Raw genomic sequence first — 17,507 nt, forward strand, 5'->3', positions numbered from 1 at the left:
TTTTATTATTTATTTATGAATGGACCGTCTCACTATACTTCTGCTATTATATATTATATTTTATTTCTGTAGCATTGCTATTGCTTTTTTTTTTTTTTTTTTTCTTTTTTTAAGACCAGAGAAGGCAAACTTAGCGTCCAAAAATTATTTAAAACTTCTCTCCTGGAATATCTTGTGCTTTTGAGCCCAAAGAAATGTGTGATCCATCGAAGAAGTCGAGGGTGGACTGTGCTCCGGCCAGGCATTACTGCGGGGGATTTCATGACGGAGTGAAATACGACAAACCAAGGGAAACATGTCGTGTCCTGGCTGGGCTTTCAACATGTCTGGCAACCTTTTTTCTACTTGTGAAGCCTGCACATGCCTTTCCTTAGTTCCATTAGGTCCCCGCATATTAATATCCAGGACATCAAAGTCATAATGTGCACCTCAGCAAGAAAGGTCTGTGGGCATGTGATTCATGACCGGTGTAATTTAGAATCTTCATTGTTCCACCTGCTCAATTAGACAAAGCGATACGAGTTCTGTTGACCATTATTCCCTCTGGATTGAGTTTATGGTTTTGTTTTCTTTCTTTCTCTTTCTCTTTTTGAATCTGCTTCATATATATATATATATATATATATATATATATATATATATATATATAGATGTATAATCCTTATATATATATATATATATCCTGATAAATTTCTCCTTAATGGAAATGACCCAGACGAGATACATTACAGATACTGTTAAAATCAGGCCTGCCAAACTCAAGGTCACATCCAAGCTGCTTCTGGAATGACAATGAATGGACCAGCACTACCAACTGCAACACTACAAGTCCCATGATGCGCCACAACAACACAAAGGCTTCCCATTTATTTTGTGTTGCTGCATCACTTCTGACTCTTTGTCGACCTTGGGAAACAAAGATTGAAAGTTTTGGCAACAATTACATGACGGTCGCAAGCAATACCAAGATCATTGTTTTTAGGCTCAACTTCACTTGAAAATAATAAAAATATACATTTCAACCTAAATATGGAACAATTTTAGCAGAAGTTCGGCGCTGCTTTTGTTCCAGAAATCACTGTGTGTGGGGAAATGATTGATCCACAGAGGCCAACGAGTGTTCACTCGCTCGATCCATCGACACGTGCAATCGTTTGCGCTCAATCCGACATGAGCCATGTAAGTTTGGGAGGCAAAAATCAATCTGCACTCAACAAACTTGGACCCCCAAAGAGGACAATCAAGACTGAACTGATGAATAAACTTCTAAACTTCTGGCTGTTTGTTGGGCCATTGACACCCTCACAGTGAGGCCTGAGCGGTTCCACCTTTAGATCAATATAACGTGACCAGTTTGCTGCTGTTTTTCATTTCTTCAGATTACGAATGATAAAGATATTGTAGGTGTTTGATTAAAAAAAAAAAATCTGATCCGATCCAATCCCTGAAGTAAAAGTAAACAGAAAAAAATACAGAAAAAAATGGCTCATAAATCTCATGCAAGCTTGTGATCACATTATCTTCAGTCTCTATATTTGGTCTCTTCCGACCCAACTTTTTCTCAATCAATTTTCAACCTATGGCTCTTCCTCTCTCACCTCATTGGTTTTCCTGTTGCTTTTCAGGATCTTTTTTTCCAACCGACGGTGACATTCAAATGAACTTTAATAAAAAATATCGTTCCTCAGCTTCATCACCTCTTATTTTATATATAGAAGTGTGTCTAAAGATGCCCACATGAATCTGTTGTGCTCTTCATACGCATCTAGGAAAATAAATATCCCATAAATATATTGGTAAAATATATTGGGAAATGTTAACATGAGTCTCGGAAAATTCATATTAAGACGTACATCCGGTCCGGCTGTTGAGAAGTTATCAGCGATGAATGGCTATGAATGATTTGCAAAGATAAAGTCTCCACGGGTTTGAGAATGGCTGCCTGGTGAAGAATGGCGTGACAGCAAGGCGTGTTCTCCGATCCATCATTAGAGCACACTTCCGTTCAGCGCTTTCTCCCTGCTGCTGCAGTCGTCGGCCGTCTGGGGATTGCGTTTGGAACTCCTGGTCCTGTTGGATCTCCTCGCGGCTCCGCCATCACCGTCTGAAGCGTCGTAGAGGTTTTCCATCCGAGACAGTGTGTACATGCTGCTCTGGTTGGTGTGAAGCATCCGAGCCGAACGCAGCTCCAACTCGTCGTGAGTGGACACTTTAATGAAGGGACACCAACGAAATGCTCGCTTGAAGCCGGCTCGGAACCTGGAGACGACATAGTCAAGTCAGGGTGGGCACGTGCAAGAGCTGATGTTGTAAGGTCCTCTAAAGCATGGATTCTTAACCTTAACTCGGGGCCCACGTTTTCCATTCAGGTAATACAACTGGTTCATTACTCTGGTTTTCATTGGTGTTCAATAACCACATTAACTCTACTTACATGGAGATAAACCAAAACAAACAAAAAAGTACACTTCATACAAACTGTTGAGAAAATAGAAAAGACTATGTCATCAATAAACAATAAAATAATATAATAAAACAATGTCTATATATCATAAAATCAGAAAAAAACTTTTTCAAAATAACATAAGTAAAGACATAAGTAAAGTGTAAACGAAAATATCACAATAAAACTTAAACAGGTGCTTTCAAGAACAGTTTTTATCACATTCTTAACATTCAAACTTCTCCATAGTTGGTGACTATGACAAATGTGCCGCTGACACACTACTGCCACCATACGTTGCAAATGCATTAAAAGTGAGCGTCTGGCGGCCCAGAGGTGTAAAACAAAAGACCTTTAGCGGCCCTCTAGGGAGCGCTCACGGCCCAACCATGGTTATCGACCCTATGGTTAAGAATCACTGCTCTAAAGTTTTGTTTATTGTTCAGGGAAATGTCAGCGTTAGGCACAAAGGTCGGTCTCCGGTGAGTGAGAAATGACACCAGGTCAGCTCAAAAGCCACTGCCGGACTAAGTGGCACAAGCTCACGGGCGAGTGGACTGACTACAGATGAGAGGTGGGGAGGAGATTAGTCAAGAAGGTTCGACAAGGGGAAATAACGCAGGGATTGGAGGGATTCCCGTGAGGCTCGTGACATTTCCATGTTAATGATTCCGCTGAGCCATTAGTGTCAGAAAGCACACACGCATGCACACACACACTCGGCGTTAATTCGAACTAAACACCAAATCATTCTGTTGGTGAAGCGTGGTCTTCCGCCTCCGCTCCACCAACATGAGCCAAAGTTGTGGTCATTTGAATTGAGCGACGGAAATTTGAAGGCTGAGTTGAGCAGAAAATAAGTGACTTCTCCACACTTAAATCAACAATACAAATTTAAAATATTCCACTCTAGTAAACAAACCCACAACGGTATGACATAAACCTTCTCAGTAAAAAAATAAATATAAAAAACTTCAGTCTAATGCTTAGCAAACTGTTTTTGGGCCAGAATTAATTGTCATGATATGTTTTGTATGTGCTTTTATTTTGTTGTTGTATTTCCTGTTTGTCCTCCCTTTGATTTTCATGCAGCTTTATGAGCTTCCTGGTTCCAGTCAGTGGTATTAGGCCAACCATGACCCTACGCTGGTGAAGTTGACTTCTCTTGATCTCCTCATGTTCCCTGGTGTTTGAGCCCTTCTTAGTTTTTTTTCTTTGTGAGTATGTTTTTAAACCTCCATGCGCCTTTTGTTCCCTTATTCTCTGACTCCAGCCGTAAGTGTTGAGTTTTTCACTACGTGCATAACCTGGATTGGCAAAGTCTCCCAGTCACTACAAGCATTTGGGTCCAGTACGTCCGAATTCTGTGACATTAATGTGAACAGCCTGGAACGGATAGGCTGGATTTATTATGATTATTATTATTTATTATTCTTTCACTCTTACTGTAAATAAAATATTATCTACAAAGGCCCATTGAACTGAATGACCAGACTAGTATGTGGCCATTCAATACCATTTTTAGCAGTAAACCTCTTTCTTGACTCACTGTTCTAGTGAGTCCTGTCACAAAAAAATAGATCAGTGGTGGGCAAAGTGCGGTTTATGTGCCCCTCATGAAGTCAGAGCTCCCTAAGAAATTGTACTTTTTTCATCAATCATTAACTCTAAATCTAACTTTACTTTAAGCTTACACTGTTTTTTAAGTTAGTGAGTAATGCAAATACTATCAGTATTTCTTGTACTTGTAAAAAGCTACTTGTACTTGAGAGTCTTTATATCAAGTTACCACTTAAAAAGATCTTCCATTATTGATGATTTATGCTGTGGGTCTTTAGCCAAAATGTTGTTTAAAAAAATGCAAAACAACATGTCATGAAGAAATTACACTTTTAAATATTTTACTTAAAACTGAAGCTACATTTATCAGAGGCTGTTCTTCCCTCACATCCGCCCCGCTATATGATGCGGCCCCATGGGAAATTGACTCGCCCTCCCCTGCTGTAGGTGACAGGCTTGTTAAATGACTTCCATGTTTATTTTACAGAGCTTATTGAGTGTTACTTAATGCCTCTTTGGTAATGACTGTGGGCAGGATTTGGTCCAGGGGGAAGCTTCAACAATGGAAATATTGGCATCCCGGTTCATTAGGCGAACATTAGGATCACATATTGATATCTGTACAGACACAAGGCAAAGATCATTACCACCGTCAAGCCACAATGTGAAAATCATTGCGGCTCTTTCATGCATCATGATGGAGCGGAGGTGTGTGTTGGTGTCGCAGAGGAGCGAAGCCTGTCACTCACCGGCTGTTGAGGCAGCAGTAGATGATGGGGTTATACATGGTGGAGCTCATGGCCAGCCACAGCACCGAGAGGTAAACCTGCTGGATGTACTTCCACTTCTTCAGGTGTTTGCTCAGACCCGTCACGATGAAGTAGACGTGATAAGGCAGCCAGCAGAGGGCAAAGGTCACCACCACGATGATCATCATCTTCACCACCTGCAAATGAGAACGCTCAGGAATGCACTGCAAATCATGTGGTTCCAAACAAGACCGTTTTTTTGTCTTGTTTTATGCATGACTTTCTTATTTCTGGTGTTCGACTTATCACTAAAATCTTACCTAAAGTACAACCTAGTTGGTTTGTCTATAATAGACATGAAAGGAAGTACGTGTCTAGTGTTTTTATCTTATTTTAAATGTTCTTTTTGCAGTGTGTTTTAGGAAAAACAACTTATTTTATGATGCTGAGGCGTACTTTATTTTACCTAAACTAATATCAAGTCATTTCTCCTTACATTTCTTGGATTTCTTGATTTAATGTGGTAGAATTGAGAACTTATGACATGTTTAATTTGACTTGACTTTGGTTTTCATTATCTTGTTTCTAGTCTTGACACAGAGACTCATTTTTGGATCAAGTTTTCATGTATTTATCATTCAGAGTTTAGTATATGCTAATTATTTCTAGGCTACAGGAAAAAAAAAAGGAAAAAGAATGGACATCCAGGACCGATATTTCACTGAAAGCAAGCGCTAGTGATGAGTAGATGAGGTATCATGAAACAGTATTGCAGGGTTGATGAAACAGTGTCCTGATTTTCAGAGGCCAATAGATGCCGCTCTTGGTTTAGAAATGATGTGACGTTTCATTGAATTACTTTTTCAAATCTAAACATCGTGGCCTCTGAAAATCAGGATGCTGTGTCATGAAACCTCACCTACCCTTCAGTACTGTGTCATGAAACCTCACCTACCCTTCAATACTGTCATTAAACCTCATCTACCCTTCAATACTGTGTCATGAAACCTTATCGACCCTTCAGTACTGTGTCATGAAACCTCACCTACCCTTCAGTACTGTGTCATGAAACCTCACCTACCCTTCAGTACTGTGTCATGAAACCTCACCTACCCTTCAATACTGTCATTAAACCTCATCTACCCTTCAATACTGTGTCATGAAACCTCACCTACCCTTCAGTACTGTGTCATGAAACCTCACCTACCCTTCAGTACTGTGTCATGAAACCTCACCTACCCTTCAATACTGTCATTAAACCTCATCTACCCTTCAATACTGTGTCATGAAACCTCACCTACCCTTCAGTACTGTGTCATGAAACCTCACCTACCCTTTAGTACTGTGTCATGAAACCTCACCTACCCTTCAATACTGTCATTAAACCTCATCTACCCTTCAATACTGTGTCATGAAACCTCACCTACCCTTCAATACTGTCATTAAACCTCATCTACCCTTCGATACTGTGTCATAGAACCTGATCTACCCATCACTAGCAAGCACTTTTATGCTTAGGTATTAGTCTTCAAATCTTAAATTTGGAGTACAGTATTTTGCAGTGTGTGGGAAAAACAGAGCCGACGTTTCCCCAGACCAGAGCGAGCAGAGATGACATGGAATGATTTATGGCCCAATCTTCTCATAAAGTCGTATGGATTTAAGGCAGTTCTGGCCTTATTGGTTGATATTGATGCATTTGGAAGTTTCCAGTAAAGTTTGCAGTAATCTAATCTGATACTAGCTCTCAGTTTTTTTTCTCCACAAATTCACTTCCATATATTCTCATAATTTAAGTGACATGCTGGTTTTTTTATTTTAAATTTAAGAGTTATTTCTACTTCCTGAGGAGGAAAAATGAAAGTCACAATGTCCTCAATAACTTCTACTGTGCAGCTGGATCCTTGAAAGCATCCTAACAAGCCATGTCCACAAGTGCTAACAGAGAAAGATTGCAGAGAACATCAACAGCAAACCTTCCTCAGAAGTGTTGCTTCCATCCTTATGGACTCCACATAACCCAGCACAGACTCTTCACAGCTCTTACCCTTGTCTGCTGAGGTGGAAAAGCCCTTTCTGCCCCACCACACTATCAAGCAGGAAACAACCACATGCTTTGCCAACGCAAATATACCGTATATAACGTGTACAGCTACGTTTTCCTCCATTTTACACCTGGAATTTCATTCATTCATTCATTCAAGTCTGAATGTCATGTGATGCCAAACGTCCTCAAGGGCTGAATGTTTGTTTAAAAAAATATAAACACTTTCTCACCATCAATTGAGGCAGCAGCTGTTTGCAATTTGTAAAATTATGTTCTGTTCTGCTTCTCCAAACGATTGACTGAAAATAAGTCTTAAGGAAACGTGGAGAGGGATGAAATTACAAACAGTTGTGTTGACAATGATGGATCCAGCTCAATTATGAGGGTTATTACTGTGCAGTGATTTGGTGACAGAAGTGGTGGAACACATGATGAATCTGTAAAGTCTTTGAATGATCCAAGTTTTCCACCCGACTGGAAACCAACTACAGAACCAGAGACGAGAAGCAGCAGCTGAGACCGGCTGTGGTGTCGGACATTTTGAGCGCTTCAATGTCAAGAACAGATGTGAGGAATTTGTGATTCCAGTTCAGAACATTGCCCAGTTTGGAGTCAGATGCCGTGCCGTGCCGTGCCGTGCCGCGCCGCGCCGTACCGTACCACACCGCACTTAAAAAGCAATGCAAGATTGTCACCAAGTGATGTACAACAGTAAAATCAGGATAAAACAGTCATTAAAAACAATAAATACATAAAATTAAAACAGGGCAGATACACTAAAACAGTGGACAGAGATGTTGCCTGTCTAACATGGGGAGGGAGGGCATTCCATAGCTGGGGGCCACAGACTAACAAAGCCCTGTCCCCTCTCATCTTCCGCTTAGTTTTAGGTACCTCCATTAGCAGCTTGGTCAGCTGACCTCAAGGACCGCGGTGGAACGTATGGGGTTAAAAGCTCCACTAGGTGCTGAGCGGAAAGGCCATTTAAAGCTTTAAAAACGAACAGAAGAACTTTAAAATGAATTCTAAAACCCACAGGCAGCCAGTGGAGAGAAGCTAAGATGAGGGCGTTTACTTTTGCCTGACCCTTTTAAGAACCTGGCAGCAGCATTCTGGACCAGCTGCAGATGGGACAGGCAAAATTTACAAACTTGGGAACACACCTACAAACTCAGGTAAAAAAAAAGAAAAGTGAAAAAATAATTTGATAAAGAAGTTTGTAAATGTGTTTGAAATGTTGTAAATGTGTTTCCATATTTGTAAATTTGCTTGAAAACTTCTCAAGCACCGCACACAGCTGACATCAGACCAGGGTTTTCAAACGGATGGCAGTGAGCACCGGCTTTTTTTCCAACCCTGTGAGCACATATGGGTTCATCAGTCAGGTGTCAGCTGAAACAAACAGCACCAGACTCAACTCACATCAACAGATTACAGTTTTCAGACACCAGACTGGACAGAAGGAGTCCTCTTGAATGGAACAAAAACCTGTGCCCGCAGTGAATGTTGGTGACAACTGGCATTTACATAAAAGTGTTCCGCATAATGGAAATTTAACTGGAAACGAAAAACAGTCCAAAATGAGGTCAAGCCATCGATTCATACAGTCTGCGCCTTCCTTTATCAGCCACAGATGGACAGGCCCAACGTTTTGCGCTCGCCTACTCTCTGGTTGGATGATTCAGAACCCATGTGGTGAATACAGTGATGGACGTTTGACAGCCCAAACTGCACGTCTACAGAAACTCAGCATCTCTGAAACAGTCTCTGTGGTGTATGATCTCTGTCCTATTCGTCTCCGATTCTCACCATCGCTGAGCGCCTCAACGCCGCAGTTGCATCTCTATGCATGATTGTTCTCTGTGTGTTATCGGTGTGTTTGGCAGGGCTGACTGGACCATGGCTCAGGAGGCAGGTCGCTGCAGGCTTGCTGTCTCATTCACACATAGGAACGTGTCCTGCCACACTGACACGCATAACATCTACATCCCACATACACGACACGGCATGACTTTCAATGGACAGTCTTCAGTTCATAACTTAAAGTTTGTTTTTGTAGGGCGAGAGTAGCCTCCATTTTGTTTTGGGAAACCATGATAAGTGACTCTACAACTGCAAGGTCAGGACCCTAAAGCGATGCATGAAGTCTTACTAATTTTGAAAAATGGCAGTGAGGTACTTGCTATTGAAGGGTCAATGAGGTTTCATGACACAGTATCCTGATTTTCAAAGGCCACCAGCCCATGTTTGGACTGGAACAACTCATCCAATGAAACCTCACACCATTTCTGAACCAAACCGGGACACTGTTTCATCAACCCTGCAATACTGTTTCATGATACCTCATCTACGCATCACTAGCACCAACTGGCTCACTAACTATTGAGACCTGATACAGGTGTCCATAGTGTGTCTTCACCATTTCAAAAATATGTATCATATAGTATAAAGACAACTTAAGAGATGTGTCAAATGAATTATATTGTGCTCACTGGTTAGCAATATTTTAAGGTAACACTGAGTGAAAATATATAGATGTAATAAAATGGTTCTCATTACTTCAGAAAATATCATTTTCATTGGTTATTTATCTTTGCTGCCGCATTTGTTATGAATGTGTTAAAAGCTTAAGAGGCTCAAGGAACACTCTGTTTACTCTTGAATCATGCTCAGAATTAAACCTGCTCTATAGAAGAGGTTCAGTCCAAAACATTGATGCATAACACATCATAAATAGTCCTTTTGTTGCTGCATACCTTTCACTGAACAGCGGTTTATGGTCACTGGAAAAGGCTGCATGATGGTTCGAAACAAATTAGGAGTTAACTCTTGCTTTAACCAAGGTTCTTTCAAAGCAATTGCTCTATAATGGTGCGCCATTATGAGCTCACAGGCTGAAACAAAACAGCCCGTCCTGGAATACCTTCTGGAAGCATACGTCCCCACTGATGTTCTGTCGATGTGCAGTGGCTAAGAGAAGTGACCTGTAAACACATCCTTCTGCCGAAGATACCGACACGTTTCCCAATGTCCATGTAAGGGATGCATTAATCTCAGTGGAGCTTCAACATGCTATGGTAATTTACAGCAGCCTGGTGTCTGGAACATACCAATGTGTGTCTGTTTCAACACATCTTCAGGCTGCTTCAGTGAACACAAACACTCCCCCATGTTTATATAAACACCATTAACTTTCTTCCTTCCTCATTCTAAATCGGACTACGGCTCAGTTACTTTACTGCCAGAGTCAAATAGTTGGGGAGCAAGTCTGACTCATGTCTGCGCACCTCTCCCCCGGATCGCCTCCAGACAAGGTAGGTGATCCGTGTTTATCAATCCTGAAGCAAAGCACTGGCCCTCCACCGGGCCGAGCCTCCTGCTGTACAGCAGCTCCACTCACCACTGGACTGCCATCCATCTCAGTAACGCTGCAATCTCATCTGTGGACACCCGATCTGCTCATTACTGAGGATAACCGCAGACCGCAGAGACAGGAGCCGTTTAAACACGCGACCCCACTTCCCTGCGTGAAAAGTGACCGTGACGGTTCCCACTGTTTAGGTCCTTGACATGCGGCCCATCGACACACCTGGGCAAAGGTCCACCTGCAGCCATCTGCCTGTAGCTACACCGGAGTCAACTGAAGCATGAAAATGCTGATGCTGTGCATCCAATATCCAAATAGTGGCGCTGAGGGACTTAATGGAGTGACTGCGACGCTGCGGTTTTATATTCTCCTGAGAGACGAGGAAGTGAGATTTTGAGTGGTGGAGAAAAGGACATGTATTTGTCTTTCCTAAAGACCACGAAATGAAGGTTTGTTTATCAAGCTGCAGCCACGCTGTTCCCGACTTTTCCTGTTTTTCGATCCCCGATCTAAACCCCCGGTCAAAATTTGCGAAACCAATATCCTCTGGATCTGGAAGCTAGTGCTACGACATGTGGGTTTCAAGCTCACCAGATGAAATGTAGCAACAAATATCTTACCAAGAGGACACCTTGTTCAATTTTGTTCTATTCATAAGGTTCATGTAAGCTGCTCTGAATGCTTCGGTGATGTTTGTGACCAGAACGAACCAGAACGCAGTCATGGATGAAGCACATCGGCCATTCTTGTAGCCACTGGCGCTCTTTCTATGTGAGGCAGGAAGTTTCCAGCGAGGCGGCCATTTTGTAAACGTATACCAAATGTAACTCAGTAAATACAAACGTTTCAAATACTATTTTAATGCAAAGATACTCTTTAAATATTTGACCTTCAATTACTATAGAGCCCTTTTACGGTTTTAAGTCTTGTTAATTTAATAATAAAAATTCTGTTCAGAAGACAACCGGTGTCATCCCGAATGATTCATCTCTGGATCACGGACATTTTGACATGCGCTTTCCGTTCGTGAGTTTTTGCTGAATGATCTCTTGTTGTCCAGTGTGTCTGCTAAACCTGGCTCCTCTTTCGGCCAATCCTGAGGAATTTCCTTGTTTTCCTGGATTTGTTACGCGCTCATGGACGCTTGTTGAACTTGTTCCATTCTTGTTTGTTTGGACTCTGTCGCCATCTCGTGTTGAGATTTTTGAATTGCGTCCTTTGCTTTCTCCCTCCTGTCTTCCTGTTCCTGTGGCACACGGCTGGAGCCCATCAACCTCTACTCTCCCAAGCTTAAGAACACCTGGACTCCAGCAACGTGTGCCCGATCGTTTGCTTCATTTGCTCTACTGGTAATTTGCTCTGTTCGTTCCTCTCTACCTGCCTACTTTTATCCGTTGTTTAATCTTCTGTTTAGCTATTTCTATACCCTGGTGTTCTGAGTTTTCGTAGTTTGACTCCCTTTGTTCTCCCTGCTCCGCGTGGCTTCTTGGTTTTCTCTCTCTTTTCTGTAACTTGTGCGTTCGTTTTGACGACCTCAATAGTTTGTTTTATTGCTCATTGTGTGTTTGCTCTCCTGTTACAGACTCTTCTTTCATTCTTTCTCCCGGTTTCGTTTGGACTCATTCCGTTGTGGACCCTTCCCGGTTTTGGTGACGCTCTGGATTTGTTTTCTACTCACAGTTCGGTGACGCCTTTTGTTATATATTCTGTCATTAAATTATTGTATTGACTCGCTCCTGCCTCCTGTGACTCTTTCAACATTGCACTTGGGTCCCGCCCCGCGTCTAGAACCTTAACACCAGCTCTGGTGCAAGCGTGGTGCACTGACTGTGTGGCAGTGAGTGTGGCAACGACGATTTTCCCTGGCCGCCACTGTATAGTACGTTCAGATTATCGATCCTGAAGCCTGTCATCTGATTTTCAGGAAGAATGACATCTGACTGAGTGCAGTGCAGCTTGCATATGAGCTTTGGGGTTAAAAATGGCACTTTAAGGATGTTGGCGTGTGCAGGGACAGAGGGGGGAGGAGGGATGGAGGTTTAAACCACCAGCTGCCGCTACCTTGAGCACCCCCATTTACGGAGATTTGCCGCAAGCCACAAACACACAAGCTACCACCGGTGGTGGTGTGGTGGTGGGCGATGTAGTGAAAACAGCTAATTAACTGCCCACTGGCCTGCGTGGATGAAACTGCCAACTCTCCTGAGCAAAGGATATTTCAAAAACAGCTTCCATCCCAACCACCAAATATTCAGTTTGCTGCCTTTTGGTTGAGGCTACAGGACCATCAAAAGCAAAACAAACACACCCAGGCACAGCTTCTTCCCGACGTCTGTCCGTCATGGTTTTAGAGTGATTTCGTCCACACAGACGTCTTTTCTTCATTTCACTGGAGACCTCAATATTTCATGAAAAATCCAGGAGACATTATTGAATCATATGTGGTGCAATAAAAGGACGGGGTTGGAAAATCTCTCTTTATCCATCTATCTATCCATCTGTCTATTTAGCTCGGTTTTTATATCATTAGCTAGCTAGCAATAGACTCATGGCTGGCTTGCTAGCTTGCTATCTAAAATCTGCTGGGATGCATTGTATCTCGCTTCTGTATGATTTATTACATGTTTATTACATTTGTACAGTGGATGAGAAATGCAGAACACATTTAGAATCTTTTGAAACAAATTCTCAAATACAAACTCCTTGAACAATATATATATACTTCACTAGAAAGCTAATTTTTCCTGAGTTTGTTACTGTATTTCCAAAATTGTAAATGTGTTTTCATAGTACATTTGTTTTCAGAGTTTATACATTTATTTTAACATTTAGTCAACTCCCAATGACGATCTCCTGTGATTGGTCCAAGAACATTCCAGTAACCACGACCGGATCACGTCCGTAATTTGGTACCGTCCCCTTCTGTTGCATACACTAAAAACACATTTACAAACTTGGGAACACAAATTTATAAACTTGGAATTACACTTCCAAACTCGGGGGGGGAAAAATGCTTTGCTAAAGAACTTTGCACATTTGTTGTAAATGTGTTTTGCTTTTTTGTAAATTTATTCCAAGACTTTATTTCAAAACTAGGTAATGCACTAACATATTTTCAGATCAACAGCGCATATCAACTCGTGCATTAACACGCAACACATGCACAGTCTTGCCCCTTCTGTCCATAAGAAAATGAACTTTTCACCTCAGGGAGTCTTTACCCAGGAACATCTGCATTTGGAGACTGAAGAGGTCCTTGGGCTCGGAAGGGTCAGCATTTCTTATGAGCCTGGAAGCGTGGGCATCCTTTTTGTCAATATTGGTTTCTAAACCAACTGCTGTTGAGTCTCTCACAGCCCAGTGAAGCTTCTCCTGATTTATTTAGTCTGACAGACGTGGAGCTGCCAGAAGGGAGGATGTTTATATCAGGAGTCAGGATTTTTACTTACCTGTGTGCAATACACAAATGCACACAGTGTGTGTGTGTTTTTTTTAAACTCCAAATCTATATAAAATGAAGTGGCAAACTGGTAGGGTAGGGAGATGCTGGCGGTCGGTCCTGTGACTGGGTCACAAGTCGCGATGAGCTGGAAGCTCCTGGAATTATTCAGGACTGAGTAAAGTTGTCACACTCCACCCAGAGTTGATGGATCCAAAATGACTTTTTATGAGCATTTCGAGTTATTGGGTGTGACCGGGTTTCAAAACACTAAATAATTTATCTCATGAATTCTCCATCGTGTTGAAATGCAGAGTTCACTGGGCTGCTCCTGAATCCTCCAAGATTCCGCTGTGACATTAGATCTGTGCCAAGGAGTCTGAATCTTTAATGTTCTTCTTATGCCTGGCACTTCCTTCCAACATGTTCCTTGTCTCTCCACTCCGGCGGTCTAACCCACCCGAGTCAAGCCTCCTGAACTGATCTCCAAACTTTTCTGCATGACCTTCCCAGTCACACTCAAAGACAACTGCAGCATCTACAGCTTCGAGCTCTGCTTCTTGTCTTTGTGTCAGAGCTACTGCCTCGGAGTAGCCCATCCTCTCACCCATGGCGTCACATATTGACGTTGGGAAAGTGGACTTTTGAGTCCTATACTGACAACAAAGGCAGCCTTCAGTGCCTTTAGGCATTTTAATGACACGTTCACGATCTTTGTTCACTGGAACACATTGGATGTCGATGGCTACTGATCACAACGTACATGTTTCTCCTCCTTACTGACAGTGTGACTGTTTGAAGGGCTTTAAATAGCAATTGACTTGTTGTTACATGCATCCCATGCCTTACCAGACCCCAACCTCCATCTTTATTTCAGACAACATGCCTGAACCCTTCACTTCCCCTCTTTTAATCTATGCCCATCACTCCTCATTGCTGAGCCCCAAATCCATCAGTTTCCCCTCCCTTATCTTCACTGTTCCTCCTGCCCAGATTCGACTCAGTTTTATTCCTCTTCTCTCCGCCTCTTCAGCTTCACCTCCAACACATCAGTACTATCACCGCAGAGCACAATATTGTCGGCAAATATCATGCTCCACAGGGACTTTTCCTATCAGTCTTGAGGCCCACCATCACTCCTACAGTACGCCTCACCTCTGTCTCACTGTCCTCCTGCATGTCCTGCACATCAATCTCCACACTTCTTCGATAGCAACTCTGTCACAGGCTTTCTCCAGATCCATAAGGACGCAGTGCAACTCCTTCTGACCTTCGCTGTTCCTCTTTATATCTCTTTCCGAGTAGGAAACCACACAGTTGATGCTGAAGCTCTTCCCCTCCAAACCTGGACATCTCTTCCCTCACTGCTCTGACTTATCCCCAATAAGCAAACCAAAACCTTCTTCCTCTACTTGTCATCCTCTCTCCACCTTGAAGAGTCTAGTGAGAAAGTTCAGCGCTCTCTTCCCAATGTAGTCCCACACCTCATCCTCATCTTTATCCGTCCTGCTCTCTCTGTCTTCTCATTCTCATTCATCAAATATACTCCCACATTCATTCCCAGACAATGTCACTATGATAGGAATAACAGTAAAATGCCGTCACAAGTTGTTTGTCGATGAGGTGCCTAGCAGGTTCAACTCGCCATAGTTACCGTCAAGCTAAAGATTCAGATCAATATATTAAGATGCAGGCTGTGAACAACAAGTCAACACCAATATATTCCAGGACACTGATCACATTCTCAGAGCTCTGCCACAAACAGCGAAACCAAGACCTGCTGTGAAGAAATGTGCACGTGGTCGGATAAAGGCAGGAGATAAAGGATGCAGCTTCCTCGTCTGTAATTACACAATCATTACTTGACTGATGGAAAGCATGCGGAGGGAAAAGGGCACAAAGGGAAGATAGAATAACACCTTACTCGCTGTGCAAACATCGGCAGGGACAAATACGAGAAAGATAAAACAGATGTCACTGAAGAATCAATACTTGATTCAGTTCATTTGGATTGGTTTCACTTGAACGTTTGGTGTGGTTTGAATTTTTAACTGTATTATCCTGTAATAACGCAGGCTGTGACCCCCTAGTCTCCCCTAGTTTCAAGCCAGGTTGTCTTAGCAACACTGTCGCCCCCTTCCCTCGCCGGCGAACTGCACACCTGCTGCTGCTTATGCTAAGTCATTCAGCCTTGGAGCGGCCACGTCATACCTCCCGAACAAACGACAACGTCTGAAAAACCGTAAGAGATACAGCAAAAATGAGCACATCCTGTGAATCCTCTGGTTTTCCTCCATCACTGACTTGACTTTTGTGCATCTACATTGAATGGTTTGTGAAGGAGGGCGAGTTGAAAATGTGTAACGTTTCTGTTTTTTTCAATGGAAGCATAAACCCAGGTTTGGCTGCACATTTGGGAGTCTCAAGCAAATGGTGAATGTGCCACAGTTTTTCTGGGCACATTATACGAGGGGGGACAAGTGTGACTGCATTACCGGAGAAAATCGTTTTCCTGCGGCGCACCGCTCACTCACAGCGTTCAAAAGAAAATTATGTTTTTGGCTTAAATTCTATGCTTTGCTCCACTCTAGCCTGCTTGACTTTACACACTCTCTCAGTTTTTGGTCAAATGTTGTGTTGCTTGAGGCTGATTCGATGGAGCAGCCAGGCTACGCTTTCAGCTTCTAATTGAGTTCATTTGTCCTTCTCCCATTCAATTTCAGTGGAAATTTTTTGGGACGAATCCTGGAATATCTTCGGAATTGTGGGTCATAGTCTGCGAAAGGTTGTCTGCATTCACACAACAATTTACAATTACGTAGTTGCAGCATCACGCAAGAAGTTGGTGAGAGCCTCATTGTTGTGACATCAGAGTGGTTAATGTTAGCGATGGGTAGGTGAGGTGTCATGAAACAGTTTTGCAGAGTTGATGAAACAGTGTCTTAACATTTAGAGGCCACTAGTTGAAGCTCTTGGTTTAGAAATGATGTGAGGTTTCATTGAATTAGTTGTTCAAGTCCAAACATTTTACAACAGACAGTGCCATCTGGTGGCCTCTGAAAATCAGGACACGGTTTCGTGAAACCTCATCGACCCATCAAGGACGGACTCACAGGAAGCCAGGATGCTTGCCCGCCTCACATTTGAAGGAAGCCTTGACACATTGCAGACTGAGAAAGCCTTGAGCTCCAGAGTTCATCGTCTCTGCCCTTTGACAAAGTCAAAGTTGGTTTTAAGTGGTCTCACTGGTTCATCAGTAAGTTGAGGGGAATGTAAGTGAGAAAGTACAGTCAGTAATAGATATCAGGTGGCTGTTCAGTTCACAATTTGTTTCCCTGTCAAAGTGATTCAGTGAATTTTCGCTGAGCGGTAATTCGGTCCTCAGAGTCCAAGTCTTGGCAGACACTCAAACTTCAGCAGACGCTGCTAAAGGGTGCAAATATCCCAGTGAAGAACATACTTTTAAGCGAAAACTAGCTTCTCTTAATCTTAAGTTTAAGCAACAACAGCTCCAGCATACAACAAACTATCTCTGAGGACAAACTACTTTTGTAACTATAGACTGCTGCGCACTCATATGATGATTATCATTCATATTCCAGCACATGCATCCATGATAAATGAACAAAGATTTGCCTGACAGACTCTGTCAACTGAAGAAACCAATGACAAATGAGTTTTTGATTTAACAGTACTGTTTATAACAGGCAGGGAAGGCAGAGATTGTTCAGGGCAACAATGACAGACAATAACACACTCAGGAGTTTGCCTTTTGATCTTGTAAAAAAAAAAAACAAGTCAGAAAACAGTGATGTGGAACAAGTAACTCTTGAGCTGTTTGTCTCACTTAGTTGAAGAGAACAAAACAGTGTGAGTCCAAAGACATCGTGCTGACAGTTTAT

The 17,507-nt window shown here is 42.4% G+C and overlaps 1 protein-coding gene across 2 annotated transcripts in view; it reads right to left on the minus strand.

Moving 5' to 3' along the window:
• tacr3a (tachykinin receptor 3a) overlaps positions 1 to 17,507 on the minus strand; it is a 39,926-nt gene continuing 22,419 nt past the window's right edge. Inside the window, exons 4-5 of one of the 2 annotated variants that reach the window (XM_053857534.1) lie at positions 4,753 to 4,949; positions 1 to 2,259 (exon numbers count right to left, since the gene is read on the minus strand). In XM_053857534.1, the coding sequence (XP_053713509.1) occupies positions 1,989 to 2,259; positions 4,753 to 4,949 (468 nt within the window). In that variant the 3' untranslated portion in view covers positions 1 to 1,988. Of the gene's footprint in view, positions 2,260 to 4,748; positions 4,950 to 17,507 lie in introns of those variants that run through there. The other variant, XM_053857535.1, reaches the window with a different exon arrangement.

Source organism: Synchiropus splendidus, chromosome 2 (assembly GCF_027744825.2).
Source record: "Synchiropus splendidus isolate RoL2022-P1 chromosome 2, RoL_Sspl_1.0, whole genome shotgun sequence".
NCBI classification, from domain to species: domain Eukaryota; kingdom Metazoa; phylum Chordata; class Actinopteri; order Syngnathiformes; family Callionymidae; genus Synchiropus; species Synchiropus splendidus.